Source organism: Lolium perenne, chromosome 4 (assembly GCF_019359855.2).
Source record: "Lolium perenne isolate Kyuss_39 chromosome 4, Kyuss_2.0, whole genome shotgun sequence".
In the NCBI taxonomy this organism is placed as follows: domain Eukaryota; kingdom Viridiplantae; phylum Streptophyta; class Magnoliopsida; order Poales; family Poaceae; genus Lolium; species Lolium perenne.
In genome coordinates this window covers 58463271-58486170 of record NC_067247.2, presented here as the reverse complement: position 1 = coordinate 58486170, position 22900 = coordinate 58463271, and the positions used below count along the sequence as shown (strand labels likewise).

The following is a 22900-nucleotide window of genomic DNA, read 5'->3' as shown; positions in this document are numbered from 1 at the left end:
GGCTTGAGGACAATAGGGAGTATCTTCGTCTAAGAGACAACTCGTGGCGCCTCCATGCCAAGAGTTCCCCTTCTCTTGGCCAATTGACGCCGAGCTTCATGAAGAAGACCGATAATGTGGAGAATTCCAGCCAAGATGACGGATCCAGCCCCAGGTGCGCCGGTGAAGCTGGTCCGCCTCTAGAGTCAAGCACATAGGAGCAAGGATCCTATTGCTTTTTTTTTTCCTTTTGTATTGTTGGGGTCCTTTATGTAAAACAGAAGCATGTTCTTGTAGTTTTTCTTTTCTTTTAGGGACTTCGTGTATGTAATGCCACCGATATGAACTAACACAAATTTTGGGTCCCGTCTCATCCGTGAAGCTCGAAGTAACTACATTGCATTGCGTGTTCAAAAAATAAACTACATTGCATTGCGTGTTCAAAAAGTAAACTACAATGCATCGTTTGAAAGCTTTAGTTTCAATTTCTGTTCATGTTTTCCTAATTGTAGCTGACCCACTAGCTACTTACGGCTATAGGGAGAGCGATGAGTGCATTGGTTGGGCTGATGATGCCCTATAGTTTGTAGTATCAAACTTGGTAGCCAGCAATTTAGCTGAGCTCATCGTTGTTTAATGGAATCCCTGTTTTTCTGTCAAAAAAAAAAAGATGTCAATAGAGTCCACGCTTGTCATCGTTGCAGACCGAGCAGGACTCCAGGAGGCCTCGTGCAGTCCGCGGCCTCTACCGCAACAAACCCAAAGGAATCTGTAATCTAATCTGGCCCGCCCCTCCGCTCTTAAAAACTTCAATCCCGAACCGGAGGAGCCCAACCCAACCGAAACAACCCTAGCCTTCCTCCCCACCACGCGCGTTTTCGCCTCCGCCGCTTTTCTCTCGTTCCGGGAACCAACTCTGCCCCCATTGCCGTCATCGGCGGCGATGGAGCTGGAGGCGCGGAAGCTGTACGTCGGTGGCCTCCCGCCGTCGACGCAGCAGGACGAACTGATGGATCACTTTGGCCGCTACGGCGAGGTGCGGTGCGTCCGGGTCGTGCGGAACCACGAGACCGGACTGGGCCGAGGCTTCGCTTTCGTCGAGTTCGCCGACGACGAGGGCCCGCGGGCCGCGCTCAAGGAGGAGGAGAAGGACAGCCACGTCTTCGGCGGCCGCACTGTGAGATGGCTTCTTAATTTCCTTCCGTATTTCTTCAAACCGCTTGATTCAATCTGTGGCGATTGCATGCTTATTAGTTAAAATCGTCCTGCGCGCGAGTTTAGGGCTTCACGATAATTCAATGTACCTTACTTTCGAGTCGACTTAAACTTGTGAATGTGCGCTGGTATCGATTATGTTACAGGTTAGATTTGTTTGGGTTAATTTGCTTTACTGTAAGTTTTAACTGGGGACTAAAGGCGTAGCTTACTCTTCCTGCAATTTCTGACTAAACATATCATCTTGATAATCTTTAACAAGAGCTGCTTTAGTTCCTTACGGTTATGCTACCTGTAGTAAGATGCAGCGCACAGGTTCAAACGTTAACTGAATTTTGCAATACTCCTGTAGCTTCTGCTGGGAAGAATTGTTTCCAGCTGCTTGTACTTAGAGGACAGAAGCTCCAAATGCTGTACATTAGTTTAATGTCAAGCTTTGTTGGATATTTTTGGGATGTTCTGTCATATGTTTTTGGAATTGATCAGTTGAATTGTATTCTTTTTTGGCTACATTGTGACTTTGTTTGTTCAATGAGGTGTTTGTCCATAATTGCTGCATGTTGTACACATATCTTGTAAGCTCTAACATAAATTTTTCATTCTGTCCCACCATTTATTTTTTCTGTTTGTTTGGTTAAACTTTCTTTTTCGCATTAGATATCTAATTTTTTTGCTTTGGTGATATGTTTGGACAGGTTGATGTCAAAAGAGCGAGAGTCAGACCAATGCGATATCAATCTGACCAACCCTTCTACATGCATTATGCATATCCAAGCCCAGTTCATAGCCAGTGGTATCACCAATCTTCTAGTAACAACTCATATGCTGCTAATGGATATAGAGGTTCTGATCCAAACAAGGTCTTTGTTGGAGGGCTACGAGGTCACATCACCAAGGAGGATCTTAAAAGTTACTTTGAGAAGTTTGGTACCATAATTGATGTTGTTGTCATACATGATGGGCTTACTCATAAGTCTAGAGGTTTTGGTTTCATTACATTTGATTCCGAGGAGGCTATGTTAAAGGTTTTGGAGAATACCTTTCATGATTTGAATGGAACAAAGGTTGAAACTAAAGTTGCAATTCCGAAGGATCGCTACTACTATGACCAGGATAGACGGCAGCAAAGTCCAATGATATGGGGTGGAGTCGGTTCTTCTATGGGCTTCCCTGGAGTGTATCCACCAAATAACATGCAATATATCGTGAACAACCATTACATGGTCCCCTTTCAGCAGTATATGTACTCGCCTAACGGACATGGAGATTATGGTTACATGGTAGGTGGAGGTGGAGGTGTCAGTCCTAGTGTTGCTGCCATGATGACGAGGCAAAGTACTCCAGTTTATAGCTATGGAACACAATACAGTGGAAGTGATAGCAAATTGCATGACATTGAAGACCAGCAACAAGTGAACGAAAAACCTTTGGACTTGGAAGCCAAGAACATACCGGTAAGTGAATGAATATAAAGTTTTAATTTCATATTATTCTGCTTTCTTTAACACCTAATTTCACATGTTAGTATATTACTTTTAATTTCCCCTGTGTTTGAGTTGCTGAATATCTAATTTTACACATCCCATTAAGTTTGCACCATAAGGATTATATGTTTTAAACACAGAGTACATAATATTATGATTGCTCCTACTTATTCCCAAGTGACAAGTGCAAAAGTAACAACTATTAAACAACAATGGTGCACCCAATTGAAAGCTTGACCTGTTTATATTTATATCATATATAATTTTCATATGTGCCTTTTTGTACCGTACTGACTTGTTGGTCCATCTGATCTAACATCTTGTTTTCATACTTGGTTCTGCGTTTCATTTGTTTAGTCTTTTCCCTCTGAGTGCTGGATCAAACGGCCAGTATATATGAAGTTGGTTCTGTGTAATTGATGGAACACTTTATTCAGACACAAAATCTCAGATTGCTACTAGTTCACAATGCTATTCAGTATAGAAAATCGATGCTTAAGGAATGGAATATCTGCTCAATAATTCTAGTTATCCTTAGGTGCACACTGACTGTCAGCTATAAATTTGAAATCCTGATGACTGATTAGATCTTAAAAGTGTTGATGCCCATAAGAATCTGATTGTTGTTTTGTTAATGAATTGTTAGCCTGAGTTAGGATTCTAGACATAATCAGGGTACACTTTGTCATCATTGTGATCACTGCCTTAGTTTAATGTTTGACATTCCAACCTCTCCCTGGAAGCCAAAAATTAATCTACCTAGTCGCACTTGTGTTTTGTTTTCCTTTATTCACTCAAATAGTACTGTTTTTTCTGCGGTGATAATATCATTTATTTTTCCTGTGTATTGACCAGGCTACTGTTACAACATCGTAAGGATGGACATCAACATGTTAACTGGGAACTCAGCAACTGTGAAGACTTGATCTCATATTCTTCGGTGACAATACATATCTGGAAATGCTCCACTTACCCCTCCTTTTCAACCTTGTCTATATTAAGTTCAGACAACCGGTTGACCTTTCCCGTACCATGTTTATTATTGCTGCTGTTACTATTTTGCTGGTGGCAGAATCTTTATTGCAATGAGACTTGGTTTCGCAAATTATGTGCATGGTTATTATTTGTTGTGGTCAATAGCTGTTATTTCTGAAATTTCCGCTGATTGCTGGCATCTCATGATGTAGTGCTGAGCGAGTTTAGCTATAGTTATTTATTTGTTGTTGGGTTGAGTCTACTAGGAGTACTGATCAGTAGGCATGGTCCTTTGTATAATTATATCGATTCCTTAGCATGCCAGTGCCCATTGTACTATATATCCGAGTCCTGAGGATGTAGAGATAGGAAATCATTAGCTAGGAGATCACCTGTAATTCATATAACTTGTGAAATTTACGTTTAGGAAGATGTATGATAACATTTAACAAAGCCCACCTATCTTCCACAGACTGTTGGAAAATTGAGCTTCAGCAACATAGCCCACTGAACTTCCACTGACTCTAGGAAAATTGGACTTCAGCTACAAAGCCAACCTAGCTTCCGTCAGTTACAAAGCCCACATAGCGTAGCTGGCCTTTTTTTTGTAGGATAAGATAATTTTTGCACAAAATCCGGCACCGAGTTCTCTTCAAGATATCCCTATCTGATTTTAATCTGGTGGATAAGGATATTTTATTCCAAAGTGGATATGGATTATTTGAAAACTAATTAGGATTTTCTGATCAAATGCCAAAGTCAATTTTAGAAAGTCTGTAGTTATTGATTTACCGAATCTCATAGACTAATGGCTCATCCGCTTAGTATTTTTTAGAGGAATATGGTAGAAAAAGGCCATGCAGTGTTTTTTCTTAAATAATAAGAACCTAAATCTACGTCCCTTGGATTTGGGTGTAGTTGTACCACATAGCCTATCTTGAATTTTAGCCTGCATTATATCTCCATTTTCTTAACTAATTTACTTGCGCAATGGAAAGTTAAATCCCGTCAAGTTTCACAAGAACTACAATATATGTCCAAAATAAGAGAGTTTATTTGATTTTTTTTGTATTTAGTCCTAGTCCAGCCTGTTTTCGATTTAAACCCGTGGTCCAGTACGTATATCCGCATTTGAATCTTTAACCGATCAATATTTGGTCCAATTTGAATCCGAGAAAAGAATACCATAAAAGATATGGTGCAGGTAAAATCCAATATGATCCGATCCGTTTACACTTCTACTCCCTCCGTTCCTATTTAATCGATGCGGGGAAGAGAAGGCTAATGAACAAATAACGTATTGATAGAAATCAATTAAATTCGGACAGAGGTAGTAGTTAGATGCGTAGAGTAACTTATACGGTGTAGAAGATAAGAGGCTTTTTTATTTGCAGGATTGTAGAAACCTAGGGAGTAGAATGCGGGATATTATGCCATGCCCTCGTATAAGATAAATCGCACCATAGGTAAGTCTTATGCCCTTTTTACCAAGAGTCGTCGATAGAAATTTCATCTGGACATAGATTGCCTAGGGAAAAAAACAAATGCTGAATCCAATTTTTTTTAGTAGAACTCATAGAGAAAAACAAAAAAAAAATTGGTATTATTTTTCATGACATCTGAGAAGTATTACACCATCAAAGACCATATGCAATTTCTCCATGAGATCTGTGCAAATAATGGAAATTTTCTTGTGACGTGTATTCCAGAGTTTTGCAGCTCATGGAGCAATTCGTATAGGCTACAAGAGCATCTCCAACAGACTTTGTATAATTGGTTCGGATTGGCAAACCTACAAATATAGCAATTTGCTTTAAAAACTTTGCTCCAACATCCTTGCATGTCCACTTTATATATTATACAAAGTCTGGAGCCACTTGCTATATTTCCAAAACCTAGGTGTCGGAGGACCAACCACCTCCGAGGGACTATTCAACCCACGACCCTTTCGCGCCGGCGCTAACCCGCGACCTCGTCGTCGTTGTCTCCCGCCGCCGCAACGGCCATGGAGGGCACGCCCGACCTCCCACGCGTGTTCGTCGACCCCGCGGCTTGTTCGCCGCCCCTGCACGTTCTCCGCCTTTCCCCGCGCGTCCGCCACCCCTAGTGAAGCTGAGGATGCCACTGGGTAACCCTTCCACACCGGCGCCACCAAATCCTCCAGCATGTGTCACACGTGGTCGATTCCACCTGGTTACGGTTGGATTGACGGTCGGTTCCGGCGGATTCCAGACTGATTGACCCGTCGAGTGGTTGCTGGTCTCATCGACATGTTCGGGGGAGGCTCGTATCCATGGGGATGAAGAGATAGGAGGAAAGAAAAGGGAAAGGGATGACCAACTGACATGGGGGTCCTAGTGTAGATTTGTTTTTGTCTCTAGTTTTAGGATTGCTATTATATGAATATGAAGGCTACAAAAGCAAAAAACTTCTGTGGATTGTCATACCCTCTCTCACCTCTTTCTACAGCCAAGTTTTAGCAATGCCATATACAAATGCTATTGGAGATGCTCTAAATCCAGCCGACCAAAGAAACCAAGCTGTACGAAAATATTTTGAATGAAGAGTTCTTTGGACCGGAATTATGTGGTCAACTACCAAATTTCCGTTATGGGCGCAGGTGATGGGTTTGCCTTGTGCCATTTGGATTTGGAGTCTACCTACTGAACTTACTTCTTCAGTCGTGACGCGGCCTGAAGCTCAGCACATTTTCTGCTTGAGAAGATGCAAGGCGAGTCTAGCATGGGTTGTGTTGTAAACCGTGTGAAGTTGTGTTTGTACCGGGTAGCGTTTTGGGCGTGGTACCATCTGTCTTAGCGTCTTTTTTTTTCTATAATAAAATTTGACACATCTATCAGAGGTATTCTCAAAAGAAAAAAGTTACCTAATTTTCTCCCACGACTACACTTGGTTTTTGTTTCTAAAAAATGACACTTGGGTTTTGAAGATGACACTGTCCAGTTTGTTCGATGTGCAAACTGTGTGTGACGAGATACTACGCCTACGAGAAGTAGAAGTCAGTACCTGTCCACTAGTAATTTTTCTTTGAGACTGCTACTAGCACAAGATAGGTAGGCCCTTTGTAGGCACGCGAAGGGAAGGCCCACAGAAGCTAGAGATGTGACTGAGTGAGCTGATCCCTCCTGTCATTCCATGTCGCTCTAGGCCTCCTTCCTCCCTGCTGATTGATGATAGATGCGTGCATGCATGGCGATGGAAGACCAGAGAAGACGGGAGAAAGAGAGAAAGAAAGTCTCTCTCTCTCTCCCCTTCGCATGCAACTGATGTGGAAGGAGATGAGATGGATAGGAAAGATAGGCAGGAGCGTACGTTCCTGATGGACGCGTGATGGAACTGGAAATTTCGGGTTGTGAGGGGGCAGCGACGCGATGCCGTAATATTTTGGGCGCCGGAGGGTGCCACCCCTGCGTCTTTCTGATTGATTTGAGACACGCTCCTCCTAGCTTGCCGGTTCTTGACATGTTCCCTGCAGGCAGTTCTCCCTTCTCTTCTTCCTCCGGCGTGTAATGCGGTGCCTGCGAAAGCTTTTCCTTTGCCGCCGACAGGGCCTGAATTCTAGGCAAATTTGGAGTTTATTTGTTGCCCTCCTCGAATTCTCCTGTCTAGCTTCAGCTTTATGTTCTATGTTTTTCAACTTTTAGCTTTTTTATTTCTATCAACTGATCAAGCCAGTTTTGAACAGAAAGAAATCTGGATTCTCAAGGGAGCGACCGATTGGAAAACAATTTTGATTCTCAAGCGAGTGATTTATGCTTAAAATACAATGGGAGGGGATGGAAAACCGATTAACACTTATTTTATCTTGCTAAGTGGTTCTCGCAAATATCAAAATATTTGCAAATGGACCTTTAACTAAGAAATGCGTCCCAGACACTTGAGAGCATCACCAGTCGCGTCCCCCAAACCGTCCCCCAAACGCGCCGGATTAAGCGTTTGGGGACGTGTTTTATTCGTGTCGCGTTTGGGGGATGGCGCTTCCCAGCCGCGTCCCCCCAAACTCGCTCCCAAACCTTAAAAATTCATTTTAATAGTTGGAAGAAAACTCTTTACTAATATTTAAATCGGTGCAACATAAAAAAATTACATATAAAAACTTCGAAAAAACATAATCAAATTACATATAAATTAAACTACTAGTTCTTCTTCTTTGATGATGGCCCCGCCTCGTCATCCTCATCACGGTGGCGCTTCCTGTTCGTCACCTCTTCCGAAGAGGCGGTGTCGGTCGACGCGTCGAAGGAACTTGTGTCTTCCTCGTCGTCGCCGGTGCTCGCCGGCTGCGCCTTGGCCTTGGCCTTCGTTTTCGCGTCCGCCTCCGCCTTCGCCTTCGCATGGGCCGCCACCACCATCGCCTCCTCAGACCCTTCCTCCTCTGCCTCCTCCTCCACGCCCTGCCATTCCTCCGCGCTGTCCATTGGCGGCGGGGAATCATCACCGCTGCTGGGCGTCCGGACTCTGTCCCACCAATGGTGCCATCCTGCAGGCTTGCCCTCGCTGGAGGTGTCAGATGGAAGGTCAGAGATGTAGCTCATCGTGAGGAGAAGCTTGGATGAATGGCGGCCGGTTGAAGATCCGAAAGCGCTTGCGTACGGGTCTTATTGAGCGCGGATGAACGGCGGCGCAGAAGTCGAAGAGAGCGGCGGTTGCTCTTCCGAGGAGTTCGCGCTCCATTCCGGCGGTTGGCGCGTCGGTCGACTCGGTTGCCAATACGACGGTTCCCCTTCCCGGCAACTGTACCGTCACTACGTAGGCGGCGGTTGAGCGTTCGAGCCACTGACGCGTCGGGCCCACGCCTGCTCGCCTCTCATTTATTTGTGTCCGGCATGCCCGGAGCGGCCCCTGTGTAGTGGGGACGGATTCGGGACGCCAGACACCGTATTGGGCCACGCCGGACAAAAATAGCTTTTGGGGCACGTGGCTGGGAACGTTTTTTTGTCCGACGCGCCCCAAATCGCTTTGGGGGACGGTTTGGGGATACGACTGTAGATGCTCTAACCTCCCTAGCCTTGCGCCACAAAGACCGCTTCGGTCGAGGCATGCTCCAAATATTGTCGGGCATACCCATCCCTTCTCTTTCGATCCGATTGTGCTCCAAATATTGTTCGACATGTCCATTCTGTCTCAATTCTATTTGGGACACCGGACACAACTATACACTTTTTTTTTGCATGAGGATCGTGTTTGGGACCGCGACTGGAAACATGCACCTTCCAAACGCGACACCATGCGACGGTATCTCCAAATGATCAATCTGATGTTTTTGTCAATTGTCGTCTGGAAAACAAGACTGGGGATGCTCTTAGCTGGTGTTAAAGCAGCAGCACGCAGAGTACACATGGGGAACATTTTGGAATCGGATAATGCAGAAGTAGTGGCGGCGTGCTCTGAATCAAATCGATCAGTTTGGTTGCCGGTTCCAGAACAGATAAGAGGTACCATGCTTCGCGTCCAGGAAGTGCATGCGCACAAAGTGAAGAGAGTTTGTTATAGGGTAGCACATGAATTAGCTCAACTGGCTCCGATTATGCAGCACCAAGGCTGCTAGGGTTTTCCACCCTAGCAGCCGCCACCACCCATCTGCCTCGTCCTTGCCATCTAGGGAATCGACGGGTCCCCGCCTCCTCTACTAGACGCTCCGGCGGTGGGAGGGGGTGGGGACTTTGGACTTGCGCTCGGCGCTACAGAAGGTCCCTAAAATTAGAATTTGGTCAATCGGCATCGTCGCTATGGTGGGTATGACGGTGTTGTGCGGAACATAAATAAGGTATTTCCGCCTCCTCGCCAACCTCGTTGGCGGCGAGCTCGCTAGTGGTGTTGATGAGGGCGGGGATTCGTCTGGTCACCGCTTCCATGGAATGGTGGATCTCATCCGGTCTACGTGTGGTAGAGGTTAATTTGTGTTAGAAGCTTTGGATCAATTCAAGAGTTCTACTGCAGCGACTATGGCTCTAGGGCGCTGGTCCTTAGGGGCACGTAAGAGCATCTCCAGCCGCGTCCCCCAAAGCGTCCCCCAAAGGGATTTGGGGCGCGCCGGACAGAAAATGCGTTCCAGTCGCGTCCCCCAAAGCCCATTTTTGGCGCGCCCCCATACGGTGTCCGGCGCCCCGAGCCCGTCCCCGTCCCACAGGGGATGCACCGGGGACGCCGGACACAACGAAAAGCGAGACGGGGAGTGGCGGGGCCGACCCGTCAGCGGCACAGGGAAAATTCGTCTCACACTCCCGCCAAATCCCGCCGCTCCCGCCAAATCGCGCCTATACCGCCGCGCATGGAGGTTTACGCGAGGAACTCGGATGGGCATAAGCCGTTCGCGCTGATGCATTGCTATAGCAAGCTCAAAGTGAATGAGAAATGGAGGTTGACGCGCCTGTCGCTGTCCAAGGAGAAGGACGCCATTGATCTGGACGCGCCGCTGGCAACTTCGACAGGGCGTCCTACTGGCAACAAGGCTGCCAAGTCCGCCTTGGCCGACGCTGCGTCGTCTGAGAAGACGCAGGCGTCGATCACGAAATGCCTCGCCGACGTCTCCTCGACCTTTCTCTCCCGCGCCCAAAAGAACGACGAAAGGTGGGCGGAGCTGCTCAAGAGGCAAGAGGAGAAGCTGGAGCTCAAGAAACGCAGGGACGACATGTCCCTGCTGAGAACGTCGACAGAGGGAATGTCTCCCCGGACGCGAGCGGCGCACAACTTCTTCAAAGGCCAGATTCTCGACGACATCGAAGCCAAAATGGCGGCGGCGGACGCGGCGGCCCGGGCAGCGGCATCGGCGGCAGCGCAGCAAGAGCAGGCTGACGCGTCTTCTACTGCTACACCTGCGTCGGCCTCTGCGTCGGCGACGGAGCAGACGCACCATGCACAGCAACAGGCAGATCGCGACGAGGTTATCGTGCTCGACGGGCCTGCGTCGACTCTGGATACGACGCCGTCGCCCAACCCCTTCCCCTTCTTCTAATTTGCATGCACCACCGGTCTGTAATATGATCGCGCGCCCAGTACTTTGATCGATCGCCGCTACTCTGATCGCGACGAATCGGCGGGAACGATCTCTTTTGAATGCATCTATTTGAATTTCTGATTGGGGGCGGCGTTTGGGGGACGCGGCTGGGGAGCGACGTCCCCCAAAGGCGGTACGAACAAAACACGTCCCCCAAACGCTCGATCCGGCGCGGTTTGGGGGACGGTTTGGGGGACGCGACTGGAGATGCTCTAAACGAACTAACGAAGGCTTCCAGACTGTCATCCACATTGTTAGGCTGGCTCCGGTAAGGGAGCGACGACAACGGCACGTCTGCGGCTCGTTGTGGTTGTTAGATGGTCCAATGACCTCGATGTAATTTCTATTATGTTTGGTGTGCTTTGTACTTCTTTTGAACTCATGTAATAGTTTGAATCTTTGTCACAAGTTTTTTTAAGCTAAATTGGCTATGGGTTCTGAAAACGATCTGTAGTGGATTCTGCAAAGCCCTCTGATGGTCCTGGAATTGCTACGCCTCTCGAATGTAACCCCCTTTCTAGATAATTAATAAACTCTCCTTACCCTCAAACAAAAACTTGCAAATGAAGGCGTCGCGGCCGACAACTCCTCCGATGTTGCATTCCCCATGGGAGCTGTGGCCACAGTGGAATACTCAGAACATGACACCAGCGGCAGCATCGACATAACTACATCACCGGTCCACATGACAAATCCTAGATTTACAGGGTTTTTATTTTAATTTTATCAATATTTATATTTAGTTAGTTTCATTTATGTCTTGTTGGATTTAATTTCAAGATTATGTACTCCTTTCATCCTATAAATAATTATTTTAGTTTTGAAATTAAAAAAAAGAGAAATTGGTCCTTGCCTTGGTTGCACCGGCTGACAAAAGGACAACAGTTGGTCCATTTTTGTCTGCGTTATAATCAAGGTTTAAAATAGCACGCTATTTTTCCGCTAATAGTGCACTATAGCATATCTAGAAGGTTCACGCTAAATTTTAGTAATTTTGCTCGCTGTGACGCTATTTGCGAATAGCATGTTAGCGGTATTTTTTGGTCAGTTGCTTTCATTTTTTTGTGGTGATGAAGTGCAATCTGCTGGTTCCACTTCTAAATCAGAAGATAATATCGATAATGCTAATATTTTTTAATAAATAATTTATACTATGTTGTTGCCCCGTGATATGCTGATGTTATCCTTCTAAAATATTTGTGATATATTTTTATGTGTGGCTATGTATGTATGATTCAGTCAGTTTTGGACTATATATCCATTCGTTCTAGTAAAATCATTTATTTTTAGGCTAAATTTAGTATTATTTTGAAAATGCTATTTAAAATATACCATGTTATTAGCACGATATAGCGTCCAAAATATTTAAAGGAGGCTGCCGTTATTTCATTTAGCACACTATTTTAAACCTTGGTTATAATCTAAAAAGAAAGCACATTCCGTGTCTAATTTGGTTCCTTCCGTTGGAGTTGCTCCAAAATCCTCCGAACCGTCTACCTAAATTGGTCTGCTTATCCCACATTTGGAGGATTAGGAGGAAAACTGCCTCTATTTGGTGCAAGTGACCTTCTTCTAGACGTAGTCGATGGCTTGCACGATTCAATGATGATATCAGAGACCTTATATAGTGATTATAATCAAGGACTTTCTAGGGTATTTTGTTGGGATTCTTACAACTTCTTTATATTTATCAATATGGAATACGAGTTCACTCCATGGAATAGATAGCCGATGAAGATGGTCTTAGATAAGAAGATTTCTTTTGTAGCACTGATATTGGAACATGATATCGTCCGAGATTACACATGACTTCCTAGATATATATTTCAGTCATTATTCTACCTCGAGTTGACTTGATGTCTCGATGCCATGTGACACGGAAATAATATGATGGTCCTACGAGACCTAATATGGGTCTTATGGTCTACCTTGCTTCTATTATATATAGTTGTACTATACTGGAAATCCAAAAGTAGGATTACAACCAGCGATCCCAATTTAGGTGGGGTAAGAAAACCAAGCTCAACAACACATTGGAGACTCAAACCAACAAGAAGTAACTTGTCGAGGTGGAAGTCAACAAGGGGGAACAATATTTTCAGGGCAGAATTAGCACCCCACATCCTTTGGTATATGCGCATTTTGGGATAATGGAGAACATATACTTGGGGCCACTTGAGAGAAATGCATGCTAGTGACGAGCACCCTTCTGGTACTTTTCTTCTAAATGTCATGTTCAAGGACATCTTTCCCATATAAATATAACCATTAAAGTGTGACAAGTGTGTATCTGCCACCATTATTGAGAGACATCAAGTGAACCCATGAACCTAGGTTCATCGTTAACATAAGAGTACAAGCTCGGTCTTGTCTTCTTCCATTTTTAGAGGATTGAGATATCTGTGGGGTTCCTCATAGCTATTACTTTGTTTCTTTAAATATGAAAATAACTAATCACCATTTGTACGTTTAAATTGTTTAGTGCATAGGTAAGTAGAATTGTGACACCTTAGTTTGGGATAATATATTGCTTTACCTTCTTACTGTTGCGGTTCAATACCCAATACTTCCACGTTGAGAGGTGCTACATCGATCCGTGCACTTGGAGGTTATTGCCTACCATGATACAACACGATAGAGATTACAACTTGAGGAAGCCTATATTGTTTTCTAACTTCTTAAGGATCACCATTGCCATGATCCGCTTAGAAATGCTAAAGACTGAAACACTTACACAATGGTTAGTACATTGATTTAGTTGTCATGAATAATCCAGAACTCCTTTATGAATCCTAGGTGTGCTCTCAATAACTCATATATTGATAGAGGAGATGACTATAATGATTAATCATATTTTCTCAAATATTAAACATGAAAAATATAAACTCGCTTGTTTTTATCAATGTGAAAACTATTGTCTGTTTGGAAGAAACAAGAGAACTAGGAAAATCGGCACGAAAGTGATTATTTGGAATATGAGAGAGTCCAAAGATGTGAAAAGGGCAAAATTATAAGGGAATTAATCTGTGCAAGCACATAAAAATCTGGTACTACATAAAACCATGAAGAGTAGTTCTACTAGAACTAAACTTGACAATATTCGTGGAGGGAGGGATTTCATATCGCATTGAGCTGGACCTAGAGGGAGAACTTCTGGAGTCTTTGTAGGAATAAAATGATGTACTTTAGAAGTGATATGTATCTAAAATGGAGAATACCGTATGTAAATTACTTTTTATGCTAAAGAAGCATATATATGAAGATGCACATGAGGGTCAAAAACAACCTCTTTCCGTTAGAACTTTTGGAAGTGCACCAAAATACCCATATGCCGATTTTAATGGGAGAGACTTTAACATGATAAGAAAACAATCTCAGGAAAAACCAGGTGCTACAACACATTGGAGTTTTTTAATACAATTATTATTGAACAAGCTACATTGAGAGGGTTGCCTTTGAATAGTATTAACTTCGGTTTTAGGGAATATTTTTGATGATCCAGCATATGCAAAAAAAAGTATTGGTATGCTTTTATTGGGAAGAGAAATCCACTCCCTTTAGTAACTGCCATATATATAGAGAAAATTCTGATCATACTCCACTCTTTTTAGCTTCCGGATATGTTCATAAAACTAAATATATTTTCACATAAAAAAGGGTTGACTTATAAGAGAGGTGATGGATGAGATAATTTATGAAATATTGCTTGATTCTATAGTTCCACCCTAGATAACTGCAAACATGGATTATACTCCGGGAAAGAAATTGAAGGGATGGGATAGAAATGCTGATGCTTTTTATAATAATTTAAAAGGAAAATTTGATCTCAATTAAGTCAGCTAGTTAAATCTTGTGAAATTCATGTTAGGTGTGGTGATGAGAGAAATGCACATAAACAGCTCACACAACAGTTTAACAGGCTTAAAAAGCTGAAATGGCAGCGAAGATTTAAAGACAATTGAACTTTAGAGGGGAATAGTAATGCTAGATATTTCCATTATAAAGCCAACGGTAGAAGAAGGAAAAATATCTATTTGTAGATTAGAACAAGGAAGAGGGAAAAATTGAAGGACTGATCTAGAACATGACTTTTACTACCGAACAACATGTAAGAAAACCCTGAGGCTGATTTGCCTGTAAAATGAACAAAAACACGATTAAGGCAGATGACTGCGATCCACTCATATCCATATCATGTTGATGTTCAGGCGGCATAATATTTTCAATAGAACTCATTTTTCTGTAGGACTAAAAGCTATAGATTTTTTTTTCATATGGTCTGGTTTTCATGGAACTTATCAAACCACTAGGAAAAAAATATTGTTTTTATGACATCTTAGGGAGTACCTGATCCTTAGGAAAGTTCGTGACTTTTCCATGTGGTGTAACCAATCAACTTGCATGAGAGATTCTTGTGTGTTTTAATTCCTATATGGTTCGACATGGATTTTTCGAACTTTTTTGCGGGTATGATATTTTCACTATAATGTTTTTTTTCCTATTCATGTGTTATTGGATCATGCGAACAAAGAGGCCCAAATGATCTCATGGCCTTTCAGTCTATGTCTTTTTCCAAGAAGATCCCCCATGTTGATCAGGTTTAATAAATCACAATGGATGGTTAGGAAAGTTGATGTACAACTCAAAAACCTAGGTTTATGTTCCAAGGAAACATATTTAGGTTCTTATTATTTAAAAGAAAAAGATCACTGTAGGAGCTCCCCCTACCGTTTTTCTTTAAAAATTCATTAGAAATAACAACTGATTTGAATTTACACCGTGACATCCACGACACTAGTGGAAACAAGACTTGACCTCACCTCACCAAGTCTTTCTTCCCCAGCTCCTATGCAAGCGGCATCATAGCTGTTCTTCCTGCCAAAATTATGTGCTGAAGCAAATGTCTCCTTTATCTCAGGCAGCAAAAGCATAGTGGAGCAGTATATACGAACAGTATTTTTGTTGACCGGGAAGTGATTAGCAATGTCCATTGCAACACGCTCTGTGATCTTGCAACACTATATGGGCCATGAACTTTATCTTCGTTGTTCCTGGATGAGCAGGACTTGAAATATATTTTCCCATGTGAAAAATGCCACAGGTTCGAGCCTTCAAGGTATTTCTACTGTAAAAGACTAATGCTCACGAACAGTGTATGCAGCTTTAAGTAGCAGAGCGTGCATGTCTGCATGGGCATACATACAGAACTCAGGCAGAATGCAACTGCCATCAAATCACATTGGTACAGTATCATTCTTGTAAAAATTTCGCAGCTCTTGAGCAAAAGTCGAAATTAGCATTCTCGAAAAAAATAAGTCAAAATTAGTGGCTGCCGAGGCCTAACACAACACATTGAGGCGACGCTCGATGGATGCTTGTCAGAACAACATCTAGTGGCATAGGAACTGAACTGACAATCCAAATCCATCCTAGTGGCACTAGGCTCCTTCCTCTATGCTCCCTTTGTTTCTAATCTTGTTGGCAAATTGAGGGCGCTACATTACAAGAGGAGAAGATGGAAAAAAGCATATGCATGGCGATGATATTATTTTTGTTTCGAAGAAAAATAAAGGGAAAGCGAAAGAAGAAAGGGCACATCAGGAGCAGAAGGGGAAGCAAAGCAGGCTATTTTCAGGCTCGCTCACAGGAGGCAGCAGGCTAGCAGTAGCAGCACAAGCAGGGCCCCTGCGGCCATGGTGTTGAAGAACTTTCGCATTAATCCAACCCAAGGCTGCCGCTGCGCTGCATGCTGCGTCGCCATTGCCGTCTGCGGAGCTGAAAGCTTTAACCGGCCATGGCGGATGGCAGGCAGGGGCCGGGTGGGGAATGTGGAGGCATCGTGGGCATGTCGAGACTTTGGGGAGGCCCGCCGGCCGGCGTGTGTGACCCACGCCACACGGTGCGTGACGCGACGGAGACCCATGCATGTTCGCTGGCCATGCAGATGCAGGGCACGACGACGAATTGAAGTTAGGGTTGGTCTGGTCGTGTCTGCCGGAGTTAGGGCTCGTAGGCGTGCGCGTTCTCGTGTAAAACCTCGGTCAGCTCGCCGGCTCTGACCAAGTTCTTATTCCGGTAGTGTTTCAGGTGAGCCACTCCGGTGTCGGCATGGATACCTCGGTGGCATGGAATCGAGCTAAGCTCGCTGGGAGCAAGCAGCGCTGTAGCATTCGTACTTGGATTTAACTAATATCCTTTGACGTTATTTGATTAAAGCGTGCTTGCATGTAAAGTAGCGTGTAGCCGTGTTAACACCAGTGTGTGATCACCGTGCAAGTACACCATCTTGAATATCACAGCGAGTAGCTAAGCTGTCCGTGTACTATTTTCGCAGGTTTACCGATTCAGTCTGTCCAGCCCTTACAGCAACAGTTTTGGAACAGAATGAGCAATTAACCCCTTGATCTGATCGATAAATCGACTAGCTTCTAGCTGCCGATGCATCCATCAGCATCAGACCAACGCACGAAATCTCCTCAGTTTTCCGGCCGATTCCTGTGCACTGGTCGAAAAATGGCAGCGCCAGTATCTTGTCTTGGCATACATGTATGTCCCGGACATGGAAGCGATCGCGTTTATCTGGCAACGTCGCGACGGTAACCTTGGCACAAACAAACATATGTACCGAGACAAAACCAGCTGCGGCGCCCTGCACGCACTGATGGACCATGTACGTACGGCGCCATGGCCACCAGGGACCAGAGATCATCAGAACATATAGTAGAAAAGGAACATGAGATATATAGGACGTCAAAGATGCGGTTTGCATCCTAGCAAGGACAAGCTAATGCGGTTTCCATCCTAATCAGAACATATATGCTCCGTCGCGGAAGATCTATACACAGGGACAGAAAACGAACTATGCATCCATAGTGTGTCTACTTGAATCTAAGACTGTTGATCCGAGAAAGACTGTTGATCGGAGGAGGAAGGGGCAGAGAAGATGGTGACTTCTCGTGGCAGAATTAATTAAGGAGGGCACCAGGGCGGTGTACTATGCAGCATTGCTGGTTTTAGTGTTAAGACGAGGGTACTAGTAAGTTGAGAGACCATGGATGTGCTTTGGCAGGCAGGACCGGAGGGGCAGAAGGGAGGTAAGTTGCTTTAATGAAAAACTTCAATGGTGCGCATGCCCTGCACCACGCGTGGGGGCATAGCTGCAGATGGTCATCCATGCAGGTGGGCCTAAGGGGTTTAGACTTTACGGAAAGAGAAGGAGAATGAATTAGATCACATTCTCTTTTGAGTTTTGATCACGTCAGTTTTGTGCAAGGAAGTGGATCGGTCCTTTTTTTGGAGGTAAGCACACAGTATAAAACTTGCACCTCGACCCGGGTACAAGTCTACAAGGAAGTTGCAAAATGGAGCACCTTGGTAAAACAAAGAGTTGCTAAGCAAAACGTAGTACAAAACAGGCCTTTCGTCGGACCCCTTTAGTCCCGACCGTAGTCTGGCCAGAACTAAAGGCCTGGCACACGTCGCTCCGAATCCGCCCACGCGTACGACACCCATTGGTTCCGGTTCGTTAGTGTTGAGATACATATCCTTGTATATTCGGATGTGTATCTTCTGTAGTTATGTATAGCGATACATATCTTTGTATTTATTATTGAGTCTGCATCCTTCCTTGTATAGTCGAGGACGTGACGCCATATGCACCCAATCAATACATTGTGAGTTGCATCCTTCACGGGCCATCTCAAGGAGCAGGTCTTCTGCCAGCAGCCCACGGGTTTCATCGACAACGCCCACCCCGACCATGTGTGCTTGCTCTCGCGCTCGTTATACAGGCTCAAGCAGGCCCCACGCGCCAGGTACCAGTGCATCACAGCGTTTCTTCACCAACTCGGCTTCCGCTCCACCCGCTCCGATGCCTCGCTGTTTGTGTACAACAATGGCGCCACCACCGCGTACCTGCTGCTCTACGTCGACGACATCATCTTGACGGCCAGCTCGACGGACCTCCTGCGACAGATCACCGAGCGTCTTCGCGCTGAGTTTGCCCTCAAGGACTTGGGGCCGCTGCACTACTTCCTTGGTATCGAGGTCGTACGTCGCACCGACGGCTTCTTCCTTCATCAGCGCAAGTATGCCCATAAGCTCCTGGACCGCGCCGGTATGCTTAATTGCAAACCCGCGGCCACGCCTGTCGAGACGAAGTCCAAGCTCTCCGCCACGGATGGTTCGTTGGCCACGGACGCGTCATTTTATCGCTCCATCGTCGGTGCCATGCAGTACCTCACCTTGACCCGCCCCGAGCTGCAGTATGATGTCCAGCAGGTGTGCCTTCACATGCATGCTCCGCGGGATCCTCATTGGGCTGCGGTCAAGCGGATCCTCCGCTACATTCGTGGCACCATGGACTTCGGCCTCTCCCTCCACGTCTCCACCGCCACAGACATTGTCGCCTACTCGGACGCCGATTGGGCAGGCTGCCCCGACACGCGTCGCTCCACGTCTGGCTACTGCGTCTACTTCGGACCTTCGCTCATCTCTTGGTCGTCTAAGCGACAACCCACGGTCTCTCGCTCCAGCGCTGAAGCGGAGTATCGGGCTGTTGCTAACGCGGTTGCCAAGGTCTCTTGGCTGCGGCAACTCCTCGTTGAGCTATCATGTCCTGTTGCCAAAGCCACCGTGGTCTATTGCGACAACGTCTCCGCCGTCTACCTCTCCGACAACCCGGTCCACCATCGCCGCACCAAGCATATTGAGCTGGACATCCACTTTGTTCGGGAACATGTGGCCCTTGGACACATTCGAGTACTTCATGTGCCCCCCCCAACAATTTGTGGATATCATGACCAAGGGTCTCCCTACGGCATCATTTGAGGAGTTCCGGTCCAGTTTAGCGCTCGACCAAGTGACGCTTCGACTGCGGGAGGGGGGGGGGGAGGGGTTGAGATACATATCCTTGTATATTCGGATGTGAATCTTCTGTAGTTATGTATAACGATACATATCTTTGTATTTATTATTGGGCCTGCCTCCTTCCTTCTATAGTTGAGGACGTGGCCTACATATGTAACGCCATATGCACCCAATCAATACATTGTGAGTTGCACCCCTTTCTACAGTTAGGAACCTTTTATCCCGGTTTGAGATACAAACCAGGACTAAAGGGGTCTGCGGCCCGCTGCGGCCAGGTGCTCCCACTTTAGTCCCGTTTTGTATCTCAAACCCGGACAAATGGGCAGGCCCTATATATATGTCAGCGCCCTCTCCCCTCTCTCTTGTTTTTTTCCTGGTGGGAGGAGTGTGGGTTTGTGCTAGCCTTTTTTTTATTCGTATGCACTAGAGGTGTTTGTTGAAATGTGTGTTAGAGCGATGCCACTTGAGTTCACAGAAGACAAACGTGATATCAGGTGCCCGAGTCACATTTAAGCTTCCTCCTCTTAATTTCCACTTGTCCTAAAAGGTCAGCAACTGTTTTCTCGTTTAGACCGTGCGGTACTAATTTTAGGATCGTGATTGTGTTTGATATACAGTTGTATGATGCAGATGAGCCATCCATGGATATACGGTGAATGACGCACAACCTCTTACAGAGAAGGCGTGCATTATTTTTGCGATGCGGCCAAGACGAACAAGCATGGTGGTGGCTTTATCTTTTGTCCATGTGTTGAATGTCGGAATGAGAAGGATCACACTTCCTCAAGAGTCATTCAGAGCCACCTGCTTCATTCTTGCTTCATGTCTGGCTGTAATGTTTGGACCAAGCACGGAGAAAGAGGGGTTATGATGGAAGACGACGACGAAGAAGATAACGATGATGACAACTACCGATCTATGTTCCCCGAGTACGTTGATACTGCAATGGAAGACAATGAAGAAGAAGGTCAGAGTGAAGAACATGCACGAGATGAACCCGTTGATGATCTTGGTCGGATCATTTCTGATGCACGGTGAGGCTGCGATACAGAAAAGGAGAGGTTGCAGTTCGAGCAGATGTTACATGACCACAAAAAATTGTTGTACCCAACTTGTGAAGATGGATAGAAGAAGCTGGGTAGCACACTGGAATTAGTGAAGTGAAGGGCAGAGAGCGGTGTCTTGTCATTTGAAAAGTTGCTTGTACTAATGAACAAGATGCTTCCAAGAAAAAAAAAATCCCGCTAGCACATATGAAGCAAAGAAGCTTGTCTTCCCTCTAGGATTAGACGTGTAGAAGATACATGCATGCCCTAATGACTGCATCCTCTACCGTGGAGAGAAGTACAAGAATATGGATAAACCTTTATGTAAGGAGCATGTGTATCAATAATGAACTGACTCTCAATTGGCAGTTGTTGATTCATAAGGGAGAGGTAGTATTAATCGGTTGATAAGTTAGAATAATTATTTTATAAACAGAAAATGGATTTGGACTACTTATTCAAATTCAAACACTTTTCATGTTTGAAAGATTAGTGAGATTCAAAAATATGAAAAAATAGTTAATCTATTTTTTAATTGAAATCGGAATGTTTTTAATAGTTTCATAAGTTAGAATAATTAATTTATAAAACAGAAAATGGATTTGGATTACTTATTCAAATTCAAGCACTTTTCATGTTGAAAGTTTAGTGAGATTAAAAAATATGAAAAAAATAGTTAATCTATTTTTTAATTGAAAATGGAAAATTTGTTAACACTTTGTCAAGTTAGAATAATTGTTTTACAAAGAAGAAAATGGATTGGGATTACTTATTGAAATTCATGCACTTTTCATGTTGAAAGTTTAGTGAGATTCAAAAGTTTGCAAAAAAATGTTTCATTCAAATGTTCAAATATTGAAATTTGTGCTAGATTCCAAAAAAATAGTAAAACTAGCCCTCCCCGCGCAAATTTTGGGCCTTTATTCCCGGCCCAAACCACTAGCCTAGACAAAAGGGTGGCGGCGCGCGGGCGGCTCAGCTGCCCCCCCCCACCTTTAGTCCGGTACCGTGGCTCAAATCGGGACTAAAGACCCCCCTTTAGTCCCGCACTGTGCCACGAGCCGGGACAAAAGGGGGTATAAAAGCTAGGCGTCTTCCCCGGTCGGTTCCACCGACCGGGGACTTAGCCATTTTCACGCTTGGAGGAGAAGCCGGACACCGTCAGGCTGCCGGACTGCGTCGCTGACCTCCACGCGCCGCCGCAGGCCTCGCCGTCACCGTCACGCGTCGCCGGTGGCCGCTGGACGCCGCCTCGCCATCCCGCGCGCCACCTCGCCTCTCCGTCGTCGCCTCCGCCTCGCGCACGCCGTCGCCTCCGCCGCCCGCGCCACCTCGCCTCCGGCCGCCGACCATCGGTAAGTTTAGGGTTATTTAGTTTTATTAATTTAGGATTCTAGGTTAAATTAAATATAATAGTTTTAGGGTTAATTAGTTAAACATAATTTAGGATTTTTTGCAAATAGAATTTAGAATTTAGGATTATTTTACAAATAGAAATAGGATTATTTTGCAAATAGAAATAGGATTATTTTGCAAAATAGAATATGATAGGATTATTTGCAAAATGAAATATGATTATTTTGAAAATGATATAGCGTGCATTTTGCAAATAGAATGTGATAGGATTATTTTGAAAATAGAAATAGGATTATTTTGCAAAATAGAATGTGATATGATTATTTTGCAAATAGAAATATGATTATTTTGAAAATGATATAGCGTGCATTTTTCAAATAGAATGTGATAGGATTATTTTGGAAATACAAATAGGATTATTTTGAAAAATAGAATGTGAAAGGATTATTTTGCAAATAGAAATAGGATTATTTTGCAAATAGAATGTGATAGGATTATTTTGAAAATGATATAGCCTGCATTTTGAAATAACATTGTGTGCATTTTGTAGAAACTATGGATTCACCTAGCAGAGACCTAGCACAGGAAGAAATTCTCGAAGGTATAATCCACGATGCCCCCGATGTTGAACCAACTAAATCTCTTTCGTTGTATCTGAACCCCTCCGGGGATGGAATGGAGGTCGGCCAACGTTAGGATGAAGCCGACGGCTCGGATGATAGAGAATGTGATAGCTCCGATGCTGGAGAAGCCATTGGAAACTTAACGAAGTCCGGCAAGGTATATATATGAAGTTCGGCCATCACTAGTAATATTGCAAATATTGGAGGGAGATCTACATATTGAGTTGTATATATATAAATTGACGATTGTTTCTTCTCTTAGGCATCCACATCGAGCAAAGCTACGAATCGAGGCCTGACCAAAAAGTTGGATGCATGAACGCATTACACATTTGAGGT

The 22900-nt window shown here is 44.6% G+C and overlaps 1 protein-coding gene across 1 annotated transcript; it reads left to right on the top strand.

Annotated features, from left to right (window-relative positions):
* Positions 1 to 788: 788 nt before the first annotated feature.
* On the top strand, positions 789 to 3783 carry LOC127292643 (RNA-binding protein 1). The gene is made up of 3 exons (XM_051322088.2): positions 789 to 1156; positions 1890 to 2648; positions 3534 to 3783. Exons 1-3 carry the CDS (start codon positions 923 to 925, stop codon positions 3552 to 3554), a joined length of 1014 nt encoding a protein of 337 aa, XP_051178048.1. The 5' UTR covers positions 789 to 922; the 3' UTR covers positions 3555 to 3783.
* The last annotated feature ends 19117 nt before the right edge of the window (positions 3784 to 22900 follow it).

Bases quoted from the DNA above. Each gene is read 5' to 3' on its own strand.
- LOC127292643 (XM_051322088.2), top strand. From the start codon at position 923: ATGGAGCTGGAGGCGCGGAAGCTGTACGTCGGTGGCCTCCCGCCGTCG. The intron at 1,157-1,889 runs GTGAGATGGCTT...ATGTTTGGACAG, and splicing joins ACGTCTTCGGCGGCCGCACT to GTTGATGTCAAAAGAGCGAG. The intron at 2,649-3,533 runs GTAAGTGAATGA...TGTATTGACCAG, and splicing joins TGGAAGCCAAGAACATACCG to GCTACTGTTACAACATCGTA.